The sequence below is a fragment of the Pollachius pollachius genome (assembly GCF_949987615.1).
Source record: "Pollachius pollachius genome assembly, chromosome: 1".
NCBI lineage: Eukaryota > Metazoa > Chordata > Actinopteri > Gadiformes > Gadidae > Pollachius > Pollachius pollachius.
Genome location: NC_136934.1, coordinates 14,426,388 through 14,446,926, shown reverse-complemented (window position 1 = coordinate 14,446,926; position 20,539 = coordinate 14,426,388). Strand labels below are relative to the sequence as shown.

The 20,539-nt window shown below is 42.9% G+C and overlaps 1 protein-coding gene across 3 annotated transcripts in view; it reads right to left on the bottom strand.

Annotated features, from left to right (window-relative positions):
* Positions 1 to 321: 321 nt before the first annotated feature.
* Positions 322 to 20,539, bottom strand: part of sh2b3 (SH2B adaptor protein 3) — a 37,819-nt gene continuing 17,601 nt past the window's right edge. For 2 of the 3 annotated variants that reach the window (XM_079741156.1, XM_079741157.1), the window contains exons 3-8: positions 11,332 to 11,433; positions 9,992 to 10,086; positions 7,226 to 7,317; positions 6,886 to 7,100; positions 6,067 to 6,244; positions 322 to 5,017 (exon numbers count right to left, since the gene is read on the bottom strand). In XM_079741156.1, the coding sequence (XP_079597282.1) occupies positions 4,626 to 5,017; positions 6,067 to 6,244; positions 6,886 to 7,100; positions 7,226 to 7,317; positions 9,992 to 10,086; positions 11,332 to 11,433 (1,074 nt within the window). In that variant the 3' untranslated portion in view covers positions 322 to 4,625. The remainder of the gene's footprint in view (positions 5,018 to 6,066; positions 6,245 to 6,885; positions 7,101 to 7,225; positions 7,318 to 9,991; positions 10,087 to 11,331; positions 11,434 to 20,539) is intronic. The other variant, XM_079741158.1, reaches the window with a different exon arrangement.

Genomic DNA, 20,539 nt, shown 5'->3' with positions numbered 1-20,539 from the left:
TTTAAAAACTGAATTATTGTGTCGGTGTGATCCTTGTTTTAATGCTTACATTCCTTAATAAGGAACAATTATTACGATGACATTTATTTTTCACAACGTCGTTGACCTTAGGTTGTGGCCGTTTAAATAAAATATTTCCTTTGCAACCTTCAGATCATTTTTAAACCATATGTGCCTGTATTCTTATACAAGTAACTTGAATTACTTTAGCCAATAATGCATTTTAATCAGTTTAAATCTATTATCTACAAAATCTTTAAAAAGAACAATTAAAAATGATACGTAAAATCAACAACAATCAATGATTTTTGGTTAGCTTTATTTTACAAAACGTCAAATATACAGTTTGTGTATATATAATATATATATATTTATATAATTTAGAAGTCAAAGGGGGACGTGAACACAAGCTATTGAAACCACTACAAAGCTTTGACATGTCATTGTTTAGGAGGGAAGAATGACGTGGAATGTTTACAGTGCTGAATAACAAACACAGAATGAACAGTATTGAGAACACACATTCATCAACTGGACCATTTTAAACGCACACGCTCGCAGACCAGACCAAAGGTTGCTGTTAAGAGCTTGGAGAGGGCAAAATGTCTGAAAGCCTGAACGTCAACACCCTAGTATGTGGGAATGTTCTCAAGTTTAAAACTAACCACACTCACATGGTTAGGTCATGTCCTCCAATATATACAATAATGCTACAAATGATCAGCTCTCTATATAGCTTGATTGGAAGTCTGTCATGGTTTAGGAAAATGTACTTGTAAAAAAAAAAATTTCAAAAGAAAAGGTATTGGAATACACAAGGCTGTTGGTGTCACTACCATTGCTTTCCTTCTGAACATATATGCAGAGAAAATACCCAATAGACAAACGAGGATCTGTCGGGCGGTCAGAATGAAGCGCAGCAAAAGGGAAGACAACCGTACTTTGTCCAAACTCATCTTTGTTCTGATTCCGACCCCTCCCAATGTTACAAACACCTGAACGATTTCAATCACGATTGTGATGCCGAGCAAAAACAATTAAGACAACACAACCATTGTACGATTCATTAAGTAAACATCGATGTGTGATAGAACGGGCAGCCAGTCGGAGAACACAGACCTTGAGATACCTGACCTAAGAACTGCACAGCCGGGAAGAGAGACAGTGAGCAAGCAGGCTTCATCATCAATCAAGCATATTCTACGAATAATCGAGCTACGTTAGTGTTAAGCGTTGTGGATAGAGGGGGGTGAGGGTGATGGATACTAAGAGACATGGGAAGGAAAAGCGTTTGTTGGTTGGTTTTGCAAAAACTTCCCGTTCACTGTGTTTTTTATGTCCAGAGTTTTCGCCCAAATGGACCTGCAGTCATTTATTTATTATTGTTCTTTGTGGCACATTTATATAAGGCATATACCTAGTCTGTGAGTCACATTTACAGACATTACCCCCTTAAATGCTGTTTACTCAATTCAGTTTTAGATCATAACTGGTAGGTGCATAATGTGTGACCCATTGCTCCCTACAATAAATAGACAATAAAAACTAAGGTGAAGGTGGAATATGAGCTGTTGGAAGCCAAAGGGAAAATAAAACACACCTCATTGGAATTTGGAATCAAACATTGTAGATGCTTTTTTTAGAAACATTTTAGAGGTGTGAAGAGGTCAAACACTCCCAACAGTCCCTGGAGTGGAGTGAGGGTCCATGTTGTCTATAGGAACCCTCTATACACCCGCTGTTAAGGAATCATGTGCATTCATTCCATGACAAAATATGCTAACTGAGAAAACAATACAGTCCCTGACTAAAGTCTTGTCGCTTGGGTACAAGTTGACCTTAAGTTCCCCTCAAATATATGTCCTAATCAATTTTTTTTACAAGAAATGGCTAATTTCAACCCCAACAGCTTTTGAAATAATGTTTTGGTGCCAAACGAAACTGCTGAAAAGCATTCTAACGTTCACAGCTTGGTAAAGCCCACTGAGTCAGTTTTTGCAAAGACAAAAGTCTTGTCGCCTTGTCATATCAATCAATTAGTGGGTGTGTATAAAAAGAACCCCAGCACACCAGACCTTCATATCAACTGCAACTTGACCTCTGACAACATGCCTAAGATTCACCCTGAGACCAAAGCGTTGATTATCAACAGCCTGAAGACCAAATCCACTGCTGAGGCGGCTGACACCTTCAATCACCTGACACCTTCGCGTCAAGTACAAAAGAATAAGAAAAAGATTTGAAGAGACTGGAGATGTTTTTGACAAGCCCAGGTCCGGCAGACCCCGCAAGACAACTGCTCGGGAGGACCGTTTGTTAGCTTGAAAATCTAAGGCCAGCCCCTTTTCCACTGCAGCAGAGCTCCACCAGGCCTGGTCACCTCAAGTCCCCGTGTCAACCAGAACAGTTTGTAGAAGTCTGTCTCGAAATGGCTTCCATGGTCGAATCAGTGCCCAGAAACCAGCACTAAACAAACGGCAATTAAAAAAACGTGTGGCATTTGCAAAGGACCACAGCCTGCTAAAAGGATGGACGCTGGAAAAGTGGCAGAAGGTGGATTTCTCAGATGAATCTTCGGTTGAATTACATCACAGCCGCCGCAAATATTGCAGGAGACCTACTGGAGCCCGCATGGATCCGAGATTCACCCAGAAAACAGTTAAGTTTGGTGGCGGAAAAATCCTGGTCTGGGGTTACATCCAACATGGGGGTTTGCGAGAGATTTGCAGGGTGGAAGGCAATATCAATAGCCTATAATATCAAGAAGTATTAGAATAATAGTATTATTATTAGATATTATTCTTACATTCCCAACCATAAAAGGGGTCAAGTTTTGCAGCAGGATGTTGCTCCATCGCATACTTCCATCTCTACATCAAAATTCCTCAAGGTGAAGAAGACTAAGGTGCTCCAGGACTGGCCAGCCCAGTCACCAGACATGAACATCATTAAGCATGTATGGGGTAGATTGAAAGAGGAAGCATGGAAGACGAAACCAAAGAATCTTGATGAACTCTGGGAGGCATGTAAGTCTGCTTTCTTTGCTATTCCTGATGACTTCATCAATAAATTGTATGAATCATTGTCGAACCGCATGGATGCAGTCCTTCCAGCTCATGGAAGTCATACAAGATATTAAATATGGATCTCACAGCACCACTACTTAATTCACTGATGTTATGCAACATTTTTTTGTATTTGAAGCAAATTATTTGTTCAATTTTCACATTACTCTCTGTAGGCGACAAAACTTTTGTCTTGCCAAAATCTGACCTTTCTGTGTTCATTAAACGGTCAATCTTTCTTCAGTGAAGCAAATTTATTTTAGTATATTAAACTTAATTTGGGAGGGTTTTAGCTTTCATGAGCCATTTCTAAAGCCAATGGATTAATTAAAAGTCAGGTTATAAGCTGTTTCTACAAAATCGATAAGTGACAAGACTTTTATCAGGGACTGTACAACAGGAGAGACAGTACAGATGAGGGCGCTGTGTGTTTGTTTCACACCCTTGACCCAAGTTGTGACTGATCAATACTCTGACTGATTGCCTGGTCATACAAAAATGGCAGCACACAGCGCCGCTGTACAAAGCCCAGAGAGTTGCGTTGAGCACCTTAAGTGCCACTCCGTCTTGTTGGCGTGAAGGATTATCCCCGATATATTTGAGCGGTTTGAAAAAAGGCACTGTGAGACTTCCCTCGTTTTACCTCCCCGGCCCTCTCCACCGTAGTTTATAGCGTCACAATTGCGTATTTGTTCAATGAAGGGGAGTGTTTCATATGCTGTCTGAGCTAAACACAAACAAACACGATGTGGGTGTGAGAATTGGCAGTGTGATGTAACCATCACGAATACCTCAAGAGATTCTCAATTAGTATTGCTTATGTAGAGCTAGGGGAACTACCGCCAGACATTGGTGACTGGTTTCGCAGGCATGGTGTTTGGCAAGACTAAAATGAGCACAATATTGCAAGGCGCAAAGTCACCCCCCCACACACACACACACACACACACACACACCTGAAGGGGACGTACAATACTATCCACTGTGTAGAGGACTTAAGACAGAAGAGAGGGACATCAGAAGATGATTGGCTGAGCCAGTGTTTGATCAACTTCTCAACATAAGATTTGGATTACCTCAGTATCCTTGAAAAACAGGAATATATTCCCTGCTATAATACAATTTACAAAAAGGTACATTCATTGTGGACCCATCTGGTAGAGCTTGTTGCCACCCAACTCTCTGCTGAAACACACAAACACACAGCACCAAGCGTATTTGTGTGTGTGCCATGTTGGACACAAAGCTGCTTATTGATAAGGCTTTTTTTGTTTTTATTAGTTCATGGGTGTCGCTGTGAACAACGATAACTTCATATTAACTAGTATCTCTCGTATCTATCTCTCTCTCGCTCGCTCTCTCACACACACAAACAGACAAACACAGACACGCAGACACCCACACCCACACAGCGTACAGACACACACAGACAGGCACACTCAAAAACGTACGCACAGGCATGCACCCAGAAGGCTGGCAGGAAGAAGTGTGGTGTTGGTGGTTGTGAGGTGACATGTGTGATGCTCTGTCGGGTGTGGGTGAGCACGGGGGGTCATTAGGTCAGACGAACATGTACTGGTTGTCTATGGCACGCTTGCGTCCTCTCTCGGGCTCCAGTTCATAGTCTGAGTCCCGCTGGGGGAAGAGGGGGGGGTGCGGGTGGGGGTGACGCAGGAGAGGCCTTCGTCCCACGGACCCGCTCCTCCTCAGGGGCCCGGGGGCCGGCGCCCCGGGGGCCGCTCCCAGGTGACCCGGGGGCTGGCTGGCCTGGGAGCCGCCCCCCGGGGTATTGTTATTATTATTAGGAGCGGCGGGGACGGCCGTTGTAGTCGCGGTGGAGGACAGGGGAGGGGGCAGGCTGGGGCTCCTAGCCAGGCTGCAGTGAGTCAAGCTGGGCTCGGAGCTCCAGCGATGCAGGGAGAAGGGGACCAGGACCACACCAGAGACCTGGCCTGGGGAAGAAGAAAACAAATGGAAAGAATACTTCAAATATTTCTATAGGTAGGATTCATTTGTTTTCTTCCACAAAATAGATGTTTCAAATATTATAAGGACCTTTTTAAAAAAAACAAAAATTTCATGACGGAAAAGAATGTGTAAACATTTAACAATATAATGATATCATGTGTGTCATTAAAACAAAGTTAGTCCACCATGCAAATGTGTCAATATTTATCCTCTTCAAAGGACGTTGGGTGTCAAAGGCAAACAAAAGGAAAGCCTAAACCACTGCACCGGGACCAACGGATGCCAACGGTTCTTTCTCTACGCTCCTGGGACTAGAAGTGACAGTTATTTCTCTGGCTGGTAGTGGGATGCAGATGGGAGCTGCTGCAGGGTGCGCTGGGCGGCCAGAGGATAAAGCTATGCAAAACAGGTAAGTGGGCCGACATGTTTTTATTTGCATAATTCTAGGATGCTTCAGCGGAACCATCTCCATGTCAACACGGGACATCCTCGTCGTATTAACGTGATACAGATAACAACAATCACCTTTCATAACCCTTCTGCCGCAACATTTAGATGACCAACCAGGATCACTGTGGAACTTAGCCTCCAGTGACTTTGGTCGTTTGCATTAGAATTCAGGTAGTTTATTGCAACCTATTAGTCAAAATTCAGAGTGTCCTATTCATGAAAATATCAGTAGGATCTTAACAACTGATACCTTATCAATATTGCACCTCTACGGACAGCTTGGGTCCTCTTTTGAATCGACATGCCTTAAGTTTTACATACAGACTGAAGGCTGATATTGTTGATATACTATGAATTACAGGCTTCATAGCCAAAGCAGAACCCCGATCATACTTTGGGTTGCGAGCGCAATAACCTCCACTCCTTACACCGTTTTTCATTTCAAACGTGATTTAGTTCCTAAATGTCAGAGGACCGTTTCACTGTGCTACGCGTGTGACGAATTAAGACCTGGACTCTTGAATCCCCTCCTGATGAACGGCATGTTGCGGTGCGTGGGGGGGGGGGGGGGGGGGGGGGGTACCTTGCTGAGTGGGTCTGCAGCCGGCCACCACGAAGCTGGACAGACGGACGTCACAGGCGGCGCCGCACTCCAGCGGGATGGGCCAGACGCGGAAGTGGCTGAGCATTTCCATGACGGAGTGGAAGTGCAGGTGCTGCACCCGGCACTGGCCCAGCTCGGTGAGGGACAGACGCAGGTGCTGTCGGGACAGGGGGGGGGGGAGGTGAGCAGGGGACAGTTGGGGGGGGGGGGGGGGATCGCTGCTTCTCACGCCAGGCAAGACCTTCTCAAATGGGAGGATTTGAATTTGGCCAGTTCGAGGGGATTTTGGCCAGCAACGTGCCTTTCACATCCCTCCCGTTAAACCCAGGGATATGGTGGGCGTGTCGGTGGCACAACCCAACCCAGACTGGAGAACAGAAGACTGGAACAGTATGTCAACGTTGCTCTCTGGGTCGTGACTGCTATCTGGCCCCTGTAATGGTAAAACTGTTCTTCCCAAATAAAGTCAGCAGCTTGTTTTCATTTTTAAATAAAATACTAATTGAGTTACAAATGAAAGGAGTTCTTCTCCAATTTAGAGGGGTTTCAACTGAAAAGACTTGTTTGGGAAATTCCCTTAATCAACCGACCATGAATCAAAATGTAAATATTGTAAACCATACAGATGAGAAGGGTCCCAGAACAATGTGTGTGCACAACTGTGTCCGTTGTGTGCACACTGAACATACTTTAGACTTTTGCACTAATAATACTTGTATGCTGCCGCATACAGAGAGAGAGAGAGAGAGAGAGAATTAGTTGGACAGAGAGAGGGTGAGAGAGAGCAGACGAGGGTACCTTTGCTTTGCCCCGGTAGTTAAACGTGAGCACGTACTCCCCCTTGCGCGTCTCGCTCTGTCGGACCAGGAACACTCCGTGGCCCTCTAGGCCCGAGTTCTGCACCAGGTGGGCGGCTTTGACCCGCGGGATGTGCCCGTGGAACCATGGGTAGGGACACAGAAAGTGATCCGTCTTGTGGTACAACAGCCCTGGCAAGGCGAAGGTCAAGGGGCCTGAGGAGACATTTTGGTGGTTTACGATGTGTGCGATGACTGCTCCTTAAACAATGTTGGAAATGTCAGGAAAGGCTCCAGCCCCTTGTGATGGATGGATGGTGAAACGTTGCACTTCTACCCACCATGACTTCCTGTGTCCGTGTTCCCTCTGTGATTGGCTGGGACCGAGTTGTCTGATGGCGAGGGGAGGGCCTCCTGATCCACACTTAAAGGCCTGACAAAGAATAAGTCACGATTCAGACTTTGCTACAGTTATTTATGCTGTACAAACACACAAAGAGCGAAAGAAAGAAAGAGTGTATGAGGAATGACTTAACCAGCACAAAGGAACTTGGCCGGACCGGAAATAAGTCCAGTTAAGACCTGAACTAAGCCTTCATGTTCTGCTGTATAATACTCATATTCCCCCCAGCCGCATGCACAAACACAGTAACCCGGACATGCACACAGACACACAGCAGAAAGCGGAATGGTTAGATAAGGGAAGCCTGAACAAATCCGGCTAAAATGCTGACTTAACAACACTGCATAACAGGAAGACTCAGCTTACCTGAGTTGTGTGTGTGTGTGTGTGTGTGTGTGTGTGTGTGTGTGTGTGTGTGAGAGGGAGACAAAGGCGGTGAGTGAAGTCTTTATACATATTTATTCCCCACAACCAGAATGTAGAGAGCCACTCAAGCTATTCACAAAATTCCCCCCCACACACACTCACTAGAGAAACACTTGAAAGAAAGTTACAATAAATAAGGAGAAGAAAGAGAACTGGTAGAGTGAGAAAGTTAAAGAAAAGAGAGAAGAAGGAAATGAAAAGCAAGTTGCAGACAGAGACAGATAGTGAGTGACAGACATAGAGAGAGATAGATAGAGAGGGAGAGGACAGAATAACGGAAGGGTCTAATATACATGTAAACGTGTTTGTGTGTGTGTGTGTTGGAATATTCCCCACATCTGTCGAAATTAAAATAATCCCTGAGATCCCCCAACTGAGGCTCATACACTCCCCCACACTTCCTTTCATACTGAGTACAACATACACACACACACAAGTACGCTTGTGCACACACACACACACATGCACGGACGCGTGCACACGGACGTGCGCACACACACACACACACGGGTTACCCCCCCCCCCCCCCCCCCCACACACACACACACACACACACACACACTGGAGAACACACAAAAACGTGCAGGCGCACGCACAGACACAAACACAGACAAACTTTTGATCTACATTTTCACCATAGCTGAAGTAAAAAGGCCCGATTGCAGAAGAGATAAAGAGGACTTTCTGGCCTGATTTTGAATTGTGGACCTCTTCCAAAACCTATCCATGAATTCAGAAGAAGTGACGAGAAGGAGAAAAGACATCCTCCATGTTGCCACACTGAGCGCGCTTCACTGTGTTCAATATTAAGAATTACATTGGTCAGTTTTGCATAGTGCAGTGCCCTGAGTTCCGAGTGTAAAGACCTTCAAACAAATGTTCATTGTATTCTTCATAGGTTTTCAAATATGCAATTGATCTTGATTTAGACTCTCTATTTTGGTCAGTTGACAATGTTTGTTCAAGGTTGTGTTCAAGGTTTTTTCTTCCTAATAGTTATCATTTGTTCTGTTCATATTTGCCAGGAATAGTAAGCCTTGCCACCACCACTCTTAGCTTATGTACAGGACAAAAATGAAAATTTTAAAGGGAATACATGTGGGAATTTTACATAATGTAATATACATATCGCCAAAGTATAAACGTTATTTAACTTGAAAGATTTGACCATTGACAGCTCTTTGGCTCATCCCGCTAGTGAGCTTACCACGTACGGCATGTGCTTTGTAGCGATTTGTTTCCTACTAGTGGTCCTATGGAACATGTCATTCCCTCTCTTCTTCCATCCATTACCTGTCTCTTTTCTCTGTCCTTTCCACAATGGCACACAGAAGACCATCAAAATATAAACAATTAAATAAGACCTTCCACCATTCTCTCCGATAAGTAGAATAGTCTGTGGCTTCATAAAGGAGAGGGGCATTCAGAACTTTATTAATTTGTACATTTCATGTTCATTATATCCACCCACACCATTCCCATTGTCTGTTTATAACTAACGATCTTTTATGATTGTAACTAATAATTGGTTGAGCAATTAGTTTACGATTGTAATTGTTTCCACCCACGGCGCTCACACTCCAGCGCTTGCAGTGAACGAGAAGGAATGAGATTAATGAGAAGGAATAACTGATTCTTCAGAATAGTCCCTTCAGCAATTCAACAGCATTTATACTTATGACTGAAATCATACAATCTATAAGACCCAAACGTACCTGTAGGATCTTTACAGAAACAAATTCGAAATAGTGTTCTATGCCAATGTTAGGTAAACATGTATCCTCCATGTATGACTCCATGATAACAATGTTTGTGTTCAAATTAAGTAATGTAGTGCCTATTCAAATGAGACAGCTGGTCTCGGGAGCCTCCGCTCTAAAGCTGCTAGTGGTTATGCAAATAATCGTTGTGCGCCTGAATGATTCCCACATAGATAAGATTATACAAATCTGTTTGACCTCTCAGTGCCTCCACAGTAAATCATTTCACGCTGTAATTAAGTATAAAAATGTTGTTCTAATTATAAATTAACCAGCAGTGGTAAGGTCAGAATCGCACACACATACACAATAACAAAAAAGAAGGAAATGGAAAAATAGGATTTGTGAAAGACAGCTGTAAGCAAAAAAGTACAATTTTTTTGTTTTTTTTCACACGCAAATGAATGGAAAACACAGAAAGCACAGAGAGTACGGCTGCAAGACACTCTTCTATGGCTCAGTTGTAACTGGTGTGCGTGTGTGTGTGTGTGCCTGCGTGTGTGTGCTGGTAATCCCACCTGTTGCTGATACATTCTTTAAGCTCTGTGGTCCAGGAGCTGACCTGCTGATCGTTTTCCGTCTCGAATATCAGACTTCCTGGATAGTGACTAACCTGTTGAGACAGAGATGTTTTGTTTGTTTCAATGTCCCTTAATGTCCACGCTGCCCGAGGAATCAACCCAACTGCTGAGCTTGGCTTTGAAAGAGAACCGGCTGGTTTGTTTGTCTCACACTGACAGTTTCTGTGGACCATGTTTCAACAGCACCAGGCTACCGTTTCGGTTCCTTTCTCTTACGTTTCTCCTATGAGGCTAAAGAGGTTGGGACACCCATAGGTCTACATATGAGAGGACCCTAAAGATTCCCCAATGTGTCACAGACTATACACAAGAAGAAGACTTACTTGCAGATGTAAACGCTAACAATTATTGTCAGTTGTAGACAGCACCAGGTTGCTAAGAGATATATTTCTAAAAGCCTCTGCTTGGAACATGATTCAAGACAACTTAGCCCAGGGGCCAGAGCACTCTTAAGAAGTTTGTTATTGTTCTCAACTGCAATCCCGCAATATTTTCCTAAGAACCTCATATATTTACTACTTAACTACTTAACCTCATAAGTAGTTGTTTTATTCCATTCTCACAATTTTATTAAGTAGTGCATTGTGTGGATAAGTGTAATTTAATCACGAGCAATCTCTATAGTAATGAGGTTAAATCCTGAGAGTTGATAAACAAACTGTGTAGTTTGTATAGCCTTAATAGCCTATTAATAATAATAACATCATTTGAAATTTGAATCAGTGCGTAGCAAATCCTTACAGAGATAAAATATATCCATAGTTTGAAGCAGTTCAAACTATGAATTCAATATCACCAAATTTAGGCATAACTTATGCGACAACCTAAGACATTTAACTGTCATCTTATAGTTTAGAATGATTTGCACTTTTTTCTCAACTTTCTTTTTAAGTTTTTTAGAAGAAAACCACAATAAAAAAAATAATGTTTGCAAGATACCTTTGTGAATCAATTTTCTTTTTTTTTCTTTTGAGAAGCAATTCAAACTATGAATTCAATATCACCAAATTTAGGCATTACTTATGAGACAACCTAAGACATTTAACTGTCATCTTATAGTTTAGAAGGATTTGCACTTTTTTCTCAATTTTCTTTTTAAGTTCTTAAGAAGAAAACTGCAATAAAAAAAAGGTTTTTGTTCTTAAGATACCTTTGTGAATCCGATACTGAGTGCATCACAAGGTGCATCGCAGAATGACCATACTGATAACATATAGTTAAACAACATGTCAAATGTAAATATATCGAATATACTTCTTAGGAGAAGTGAACTCCACCTTTAGAACAAACGTGTTGAGATTGTCGGGCATCTCCAGCCGGTTGCAGCGTCTCACTTGAAGGATGTCTGAGCATCGGGCTGAGAGCTTGGGACTGGAGGCCTGCGACACACACACACACACACACACACACACACACACACACACACACACACACACACACACACACACACACACACACACACAGAAAGAGCACACACACTTAATACATACACTTAATCAAGTCAACTGTTTTTTTTAAAAAACCTTTCAAAACCAAACCAATCAGCGTCTGCCCCTTTTTAAGAACGTAACACAAGATAAGTTAGAGAGACAGGCTCTCATAAAGACAATTAACAGATTTTTTTTGTTTTTGTGAACATTTACCCTACATAGTATAAAGGAAAGCAGCAGTGCCAAAGCTAATAATATGCATGTCCATGTAAAAAACGAATCAAACAGTGTCAATCAAAGGACCAACTGTGGTTTGCGTATCAGTCAGTAATAATTAACTATTTCTAGTATTACTCATAGTTTCGTACTACTAACTGAGTTATCAGTTATCCTTTGCAGTCTAGACGCTACCTCAGTTTAAAATAAGCCCGCAAAATGTTATCGCACCTTATGGTTGGAAAGAGTTGACCAACCTTACGATCTTTGTGGTGCGTGCGATATTAGTCCTACGACTTGTTGACTTATTCGGTTAAACCCTTGTACCTCTTGACCAGCACACCACTCAACACGAAGCACAGAAGAAACATTTTGAGCTTAGCTGACTTGTTTACGTGAATAAACATGCATGTGGCCCATTCCAACCCCCAGCTCCAAACTTAGGACAGCATATCCAGATGGCCGCCCCAGCCCTGGGAAGCAGCTGTACACTGGGGCTATGAGCATGTTGAGTGTATGCAATTTTGGCTGCGTCTGTGCGTGCGTGCATGCACGCGCGGGCATGTGTGTGAGTTGTTGTTTGTGTGGATGGTGATGGTTTGTGTGTATGTGTGTGTTTTTCTGTGTGTGTGAATGGTGCGTGAAAGTGTGTGTGTGTGTGTGTGTGTGTGTGTGTGTGTGTGTGTGTGTGTGTGTGTGTGTGAGCATTCCACAAACAGAAAAAACTTAAAAGTGTTTCTCTGCTTTAATGAGCGGACGACAGCTCCCCTGGTGGACAGATTGAGGTGGAAACTAGAAAGTGACCGCACATGCAGATCACATGACCGCACATGCAGACTGTTGTAGATGGATGACTGAATAAAAAAACTACAATTTGGAGGTACTGTGAGAATGACATTCAACTATTCAGTGTGGAGTATTGTATGTAATTACATCCATGAAGATAGGGAAACGATGATTAACTAGACACACAGATACATACACACAGACATGTCATACACACACAAACGGCACACGGAAAACAATACTTAATTCAGCAGAACCATTCATCCTACAGATATACATAAATGAATATAAGCACACATACATGCACAAACACAGGCACACATCTAAGTGCACCTCTGACACCTCATTGAAGTGGTTAACCTTGCTGGTGTACTTTTCCAGACTCAACGGAAATAAAGTGTGTCCACCTTATTACATTTGGCATTTTAATGCTAACTGGATTCATAGACTGAACCAGCTAATCTTCTCTTTTGTCACTTTGTGTATATTGCTTTTTGTTTGGAGGAGGAAATCATTTCTAAGTATTTGTGGAATGTCCCATGACTGTTTCATGGCGGAGGTCACACCATCGCCAGCAGCCTGACCACTGAGAGAGGGAGAGAGAGAGAGAGAGAGAGAGAGAGAGAGATCGAGATCTCAAGGGAGTTCAGAGAAGAAGAGGTTTCACTGACTCATCACAATGAGCTGGGTTGACCACACAACACGATGGCTGAGGTCGACTCCATCCTAGCAAGGAGCAGTCTGATCCCAGTCACTATGCTCTACGGGCTGCATGGAGAGAAAAAGAGAGGTAGAGCAAGACAGAGAGAGAGACAGAGAGCAAGAGAGGGTGGGTGACAGAGTGAGAAAGAATGAGAGAGAGAGAGAGAGAGAGAGAGAGAGAGAGAGAGAGAGAGAGCGAGAGAGGGAGAGAGAGAGAGAGAGAGAGAGCGAGAGAGGGAGAGAGAGAGAGCGAGAGAGAGAGAGAGAGAGAGAGAGGCCAAGACAGGGACAAACACAGCGCTGGGTGGGTGGGAGGGGGAAGTAGGGGGAGAGGAGAGAGGCAGATCTTCCTGCTTAGTGCCTGAATGAATTTGAGTCTGTGTGACACTGTGTGAGCCAGAGAAACGTTTACTTGTCCCAGGAGTACACACACACACACACACACACACAGATACACATACACTCTCATAAAAAGAACACACACACACACACACACTTGCAAAAAATATGGTAAGGCCAGACCTTCACACACACATCAACCACTTCCCCATTAGTTTGCCTCTTGACAATAAGGAAGATCCTTATTCCAAAGAAAGCTCTCCTTGCCTCACCACATTGGCCAATAATACCAATAAAAGGCCTTGACTGGCAGAGATAACGCACCGGTGACTCATTCAGTGAGCTATGTGTGAGTCAATGAGGAGACGGGGCTGGAGGTGAACTTATGCTGCAAGCCTCAGCCTGAGCCAGGCTGCTGCGAAACAAGGACCAAAAGAAATCCTCAATGAATTCATTGAGACTTTTCTTGGTGTTGTAGTATTCTGTCGAGACTTGAGCGCCGTCGGTCGACGTGACTCGCGGCGTGACGACTGATCGAAGGTAAAGTGTTTTGCGAAGGCTGCCGGCGCCGGCGGCCCCATGAGACGACCCTGACCCTAGGGAGAACGTGCTGCGAGGGGCCGGTGACTCAGCCAGGGCTTTGGAGGCCATATGTGTGTACCGGGCCTGTACTCTTGTTTTTGTGAGGAACCATGTGTGTGTGTGTGTGTGTGTGTGTGTGTGTGTGTGTGTGTGTGTGTGTGTGTGTGTGTGTGTGTGTGTGTGTGTGTGTGTGTGTGTGTGGTAGTGGCGGGGAGAGGGGCGGTGATGAAGGAAGGGGGCGGGAGGAGAAAAAAAAAAGACGGACGCAGCAGATGTCTGTCTGGTTGAGCAACAACAGGCTGTATTTCAAAGTGCCTGATTGGTTGAGGGGATTGCTAACAGATATGGCCCAACAAATTCATGGACACTTTGTAGAATACCAAAAAAGACTGCGGCAGTAATTTGAGAGCAGTATTTACTAAAAAGTACTAAAAAGAGCAGCCGCATATATTTTGTGTGTGTATGTGTATGCCTTTGTTCCAATGCGCGTTGTTTGTTATTTGTTCTTGATAAATTTTTGTTCTTTTCTTTATTTGTTCTTATTTGTTCTCCCTAAACAATTAATCTATTTTAACAATTTTGATCAACTAAAAATCGCTGCATCCCTTGTAAAATAACCACAAGCCTATTGATACCTAAAAATACCTTATGGCAACTTCTTCTGAATCAGGAACCATGAATCTGTACATTTCCAGAGAAGTTGGCTGGACAGCTCTCTGTTCTGGACCCTCAGCCTTCTTCCAGATCGCAGCCTTATAACGATAAGCGGAAGCCCTTCATAGCGTTGCTGTGGAGAAATGAGCCCAGATACTGCATGCTGTAAGCCAGGGGAACCACAACATTGAGCTAAAGCCATTTACAGTGAGATTTGAAAGCTATTAAAAATCCAACACAACCCCGTATTGTAAGGCTATGATAAACATGGTTGCAGGTTGACTTGACTTACGGATCACTTTCACCATGACTGTACCAGAATTTGAGACAAACGAGACAACGAGATTTAAGATGACAAGGAAGTTCCTCATTTGGCACGTGACGGGCATTGACTGACTTCACTCCAGGGCACGTCGTTAAGAGAGTTCACCTTCCTCGACATCTTGATGGGTCGATACCGTACTATTTCTCTACTGGGCTCCTTTTCGTTCTGAGTCAACTCTCTCGCTATCTGGTTTCAATAGCTTTTTCCTTTCTCACATCCACAGCGTTTGTTGCGCGTGGCATGGCCTGACATACTGTCATAACAGCTAATTATAGACATGTGCTGTACAAATTACTGGGGACTGAACGTGGATGGGTTTTTCATGGATGGGCGTATGGAGAGGCATTTAGCAGTGTTTTGATTATCTGGCACTGATACTCTTTTTAGGTCTGGCAGTAATACTTGAGGTGAGGAAAAAGTTAATCAACGTGGTTGATCAATGGTTTCTGCTGAAAGGCAACAAGTGAAAAAAAGATGAGGGTTTCCAGAATCCGCCAGATAAAGGTTAACAACTTTTCCTGCTTAAAAGCAAGATAGACATAGACTTAACCATAATAACCAAATAACCAACTACTCCCAACTGAACACATTTTAAAAAATGTACTATAGGGTCAATTCTTGATAGCATTTTGTTTAAAGGGTCCATGAGCAAAAAAAAGTTCTAAATCCATGTCAATCCTATGTATGCACCTACCAACACACTAATCATCACAAATAAGTACACGTGCACAAACACACACACAAATGCACAAGCACACACACACACACACTCTAACACACACACGGGTGAAACACAGGATGTTTGGAGTCCCAAAAACTCTTCCCAGGGTCCTTTTCTCAAGGCCATCTCCATGGCAACTGACTGACACTCAACATTCCTCTATCCCTTTGAGGGTCACCGTAGCCAACACTGTCCTGAGTGTGCATGTGTGCTAGTGTGTTAAAATGAGATGATACCGCACTGGTCTTGGAAGAGACAGCAGAGTGAGTGAGTTTAAAGAAACATTAAGTCACGCACACAGGCATAGTGTTTGCTAGTGTCTCATCCACGCAGATAAGCATGGACAAAGCAAACTGGACCAGTACACTTAGGTAAGTACCAAAAAAGTTGAAAACAGTACTGTTTTAAATCTGGTAAAAGCGATAAAACATACTAAAAACTCAACCTCACCTTCCCTGTTTTGTTTTTTCAGCATGAGGTCAATGGAAATGCAGCAGTGCATTTCAGAATAGATTTGAACGCTACTTTGTGCTTCACACCGGCATTTTTTTCTCCACAATGCTATCAACAAGCACCACCTGTAAGCCTGCAGCACCAGCAGCAACAAACAATTCATTGGTTACTTAATGCTCTCATACCGTGAGACATCTCTCCAATGGTATTTTATTCTGCAACAAGGCCTATGCCCTATTTACCATAGTCAGTGTAAAGCACTGCATCATTAAATGCAGTGTGTGTGTGTGCTTTTGCGTCATTTTGGAGATACTGAGCACCGAATTGTGTACTGATCCAGATATTTTCCTTGAAATCGTAATAATTTGAGTATGAGCTTTGTAGCGTATAGTGTGATGTCAAGTTTATAATCTGATGTAAAGTGTTTAAGGAGTTTAACTTATTCTGTTTTACAGGTTGTTTCTACAACTGGTCCTTATTGGCCTTTTTCCATTATACTTTGTGCTTGAAAGTGTGTCTTTAACTGATGCGCTTCTATTATACCTTCATTACCCTTTTTAATTAGGCTTATAGGAATGAACAAATAATAATTAATCAAGCTGTTGTTTACTCTGGCCATATTCATCCTGCTTGGCGATGCGTCTCATACACATGAACGCATAGTTTATTGTATTTTTATAGGTGTACATTCCCACAATATGAGATATGACCCTAACCATTGCTCCTAACAGCCACAATGGCTGACATCCCCGCAGCCCAAGTGGGGGGCGGGTCGGGCTCACTTTGGCCCTACCTCGAGGATGGTCCATCTGTGGCGCAGCTCGGCACCGTTTGGCCCGTTAAAACTGGTATTGAAAACGCAATTCAGCGAGGTACGGTATGGCACGGCAATAAGTGCTAATGGTAAAGTAAAATCACTGACTAATACAACCTTACAACCAAAGCGGAGGCCAAAGTAGGCTCACTTAACAAGGTACAGGTAGGTTCAGCTATAGTATGTCTCCACCTTTTCACCTTACCTTCACAAGTTAGTTTTAGTTTTTATTCGAAAATAAAACAACCCCCCACAAAAAAACAACTAAATACAACCACTTCTAAACACCGCCATCTGGAGAGCCACACTTTGGTTTTGATCTCTTCGATTAAATTACTGGGACACATTTTTATCACTAAATCTGTCTTTTATCGCCCTGCGGCATCGACTGAGGAAGAGCGATAGACGTCATTGAAGCCGCGCAGGGCTTGCGCTGCCGCTGGTGAAGGGATGTCTCTGAGGCGCTGCGCGAGCTTCTGAGAAACCAGGGAGCGTCCAAACGGCCTCTCGCTGCAGAGAACGTCTGTCATGAGCACACTGCACACACTTCTCAGAATCACTGAGAGAAGGGTTGCCTAAGAAAGCAGCAGTATGGTGGATACTACATTCAGAGAAACTGATTTGATTCCAAGTAACAAGTTGAAATGGTGATTGCCGTGAAAACAGATAATGAGGAGGTGAACTAGAATGTCCAGGGTCGCTGGGCAGTGGAGTATAATGACGAGGCTCAATGGCTGAGGATGTCCCTTCTAGCTTAGGGCAAGTTATGCTATGGTAGCTACAGTTCTAGTATTCAAATACTTCTTACTGAAAACACCAGCCATGCTACAGTATATACTGTAGAAACCATTATATTATATATATATATATATATATATAATGCTTACATTAATGCCAAGAACATGTGATTCACACACATAGTGCGCTTGCAATCGCTATGTGTTATAAAGTAATAAGAGTTACATTGTTATACCATTGTATGAGAGTGTTACTGTTGGAATACACCAGTGCCCTACTGGAATCAATGATCACACTTAAACCTCCCTGCGCTTATCTGCACTGTTCACATGCACATCAGCACCTTTCAAACGTACATGGGCACCATGCATGCTCAGTCAGGCACTTCAACAAAGTGCACCTCACACACACCTCAGCACCACGGCTGGAGGGTATCATAGTGGGGGAGGGTATCACTGAAATTGGTTCTCTGAATGTTGCAAGAGGCTGCAGGCTGCGTATGGGATTGTAGAGGCGCTGGTGTTTACAGTTCCACTATAAGAAACGTGAAAATGGCAGACCAAAGTCAAATGTATTGTAATGACTAAAATGTTATATAGTCATGTTTTGTAGTGAGTAATGTATAATAGAGTTATATGTAATATACTGAGTAATGTAAGATAGAGTAATATGATATAGTGAGTTATGTATTATAGTTTATTATAGAGTGAAACATGTAATGTAATGACTATTATCTATTATGAGCAGGAAGGAGAGAGTTGTGGATGTAAAGATCACTTTCCTTTAGGGGCTTTCCACAGGCTGCCAGGCAAGGTCAGGTGCAATATAAATGTGGTTAGTTTTGTTCGACACACACAGACACACACACACACTTCTGAAAGGAAGCAGTGTTGCGTATATGTGAATGCTGCGTATCGCAGCATTCACAGCATGCAGAGTATGCAGAGTATGCTGAGTACATGTGTTTTTTGCAGGGCAAAAGAGAACTACGTGAACAAAGACAAAATCTGCCATGCACATTTTGTCCATTTGACTCCTAACCACTTCACTTGCTCTGGAGATGGCTCCCTTCTCTGTGTGTCCAAGTAAAACACAAATACGCACAAACATAATAATAATAATTATAAATATAAAAATGATGTGTACAATTTCAAAGCAGGGTCCAAGGTCCTACATGTTGCAAAGCTGATGCTTTGGCGTTCAGTGCAGATTCCCTCTGCTTTGCAGTCATTTTAGTTTTATGACATCAGAACACATTTAGGCGTGACTGGGACAACGAATGGAATCACAGAGAGCCTACAGACGGAGAGGGAAAATCCACCAATTCAAAACAATCCACAAAGCAATTTGTTCCAATGACGAACAGAACAGCTGTGCTTTCTCGCTAATCCAAGCTAAATCAGGCAATCAGCTTCCTTGAAAGCTATGGAAAAAATAATAATATGGGCTGCCACCATTAAGGTTTCTCTTGGCTCCGCGCACAGAAATCTGTGATGAAACAGATCAGCAATCTCTTGTAGGCATTTGACGCTCTTTGAAAAGTCGGATGAAAAAGACCCAAGTCGTGTTTGCCGCTACCGCACAACTTTGAAACCAAGCGGAGCTGTGGCCTCTGTTCCGAGGCCTTGGCTATATTTAAAATCCAAATACCTCGCTGTAAGGTTGGAGGCTGAGGCCCCTTTGACCAACATTGACTTAAATTACCACCATGCTAAGGCATTTAATAATGGATAACCGGAGGATAAAATGTCCAAATTTCCAGCCTTTATTTATATTTACAGGGCACTTCCTCTGGTTTAAACACTAAAGACACATCTTTGAGTATTTACTTCTTTCCATCAGAATCCTTTGCTAAACTACAATATGTTTGTGACACAGGGGCATCTCCTTGTATGTTCTTGATTATTTTCAGGTCCCCAGCATCTAAAAAATCAATCGGGTTGTCAGTTCCAGTGAAAATAAACCACATCTATGAGTAAAAATTCACACGAAAGGTTGCAAATGCAAGTTCAGAGATAGGTTGGTGACATTTGTGGCCACATTTTATCTTTTTAGAGTCATATCTGTACAAATACATAAACACAGTCACACAATCAGTATAGTGTAGTAGAGTCTGATAAATCATCAAGGTTTTAAGTGAAACCATGCAATCACGTTTTTTGTTTCCATAACAGCGGTGCCACATGTGCTCAGATGAGCTATGCAAATATATAAAACTGTACATTGCTGCATACTTTTTTCATAATGCAGAACGACGGCTGGGCCCATGTGTTCCGAGCCTCAGTTGTGGTATGCAGCGAGGGCCAAATTAACGCTGCATGTTGCCATTGGAGAGACTCAAGTACACCAAATAACGCAGAACAGATGGATCACAGGGGTTTGGTTGTGGAAAAGAGGTTATATTTTCCACTGATGTTGCAAACTCTCCGTTGTCAGTGAGCGAAGGACGCGATAGAATGAACGGAACACGATCTATTGCCTGTGAGTCTGAATATTCATAAAGAAATATGAGTATTGGACTTTAAACTTAAGAACGCGATTCAGTTGGCTAAATGAGGCATATTTACACATTCTTCAAGCAAGCTTCAAGTTACTAGAGATGGTTTCCCTTAGGTTTCAGGTTTCTTTAAAGTGTCAGGGTAGGTTTCAAGGTATCCCTGACACTTAAAAGAAAAAAGAAGAAACCACGTTGGATTAGTCAGAATCCAAGGAGGAACGTCAACAT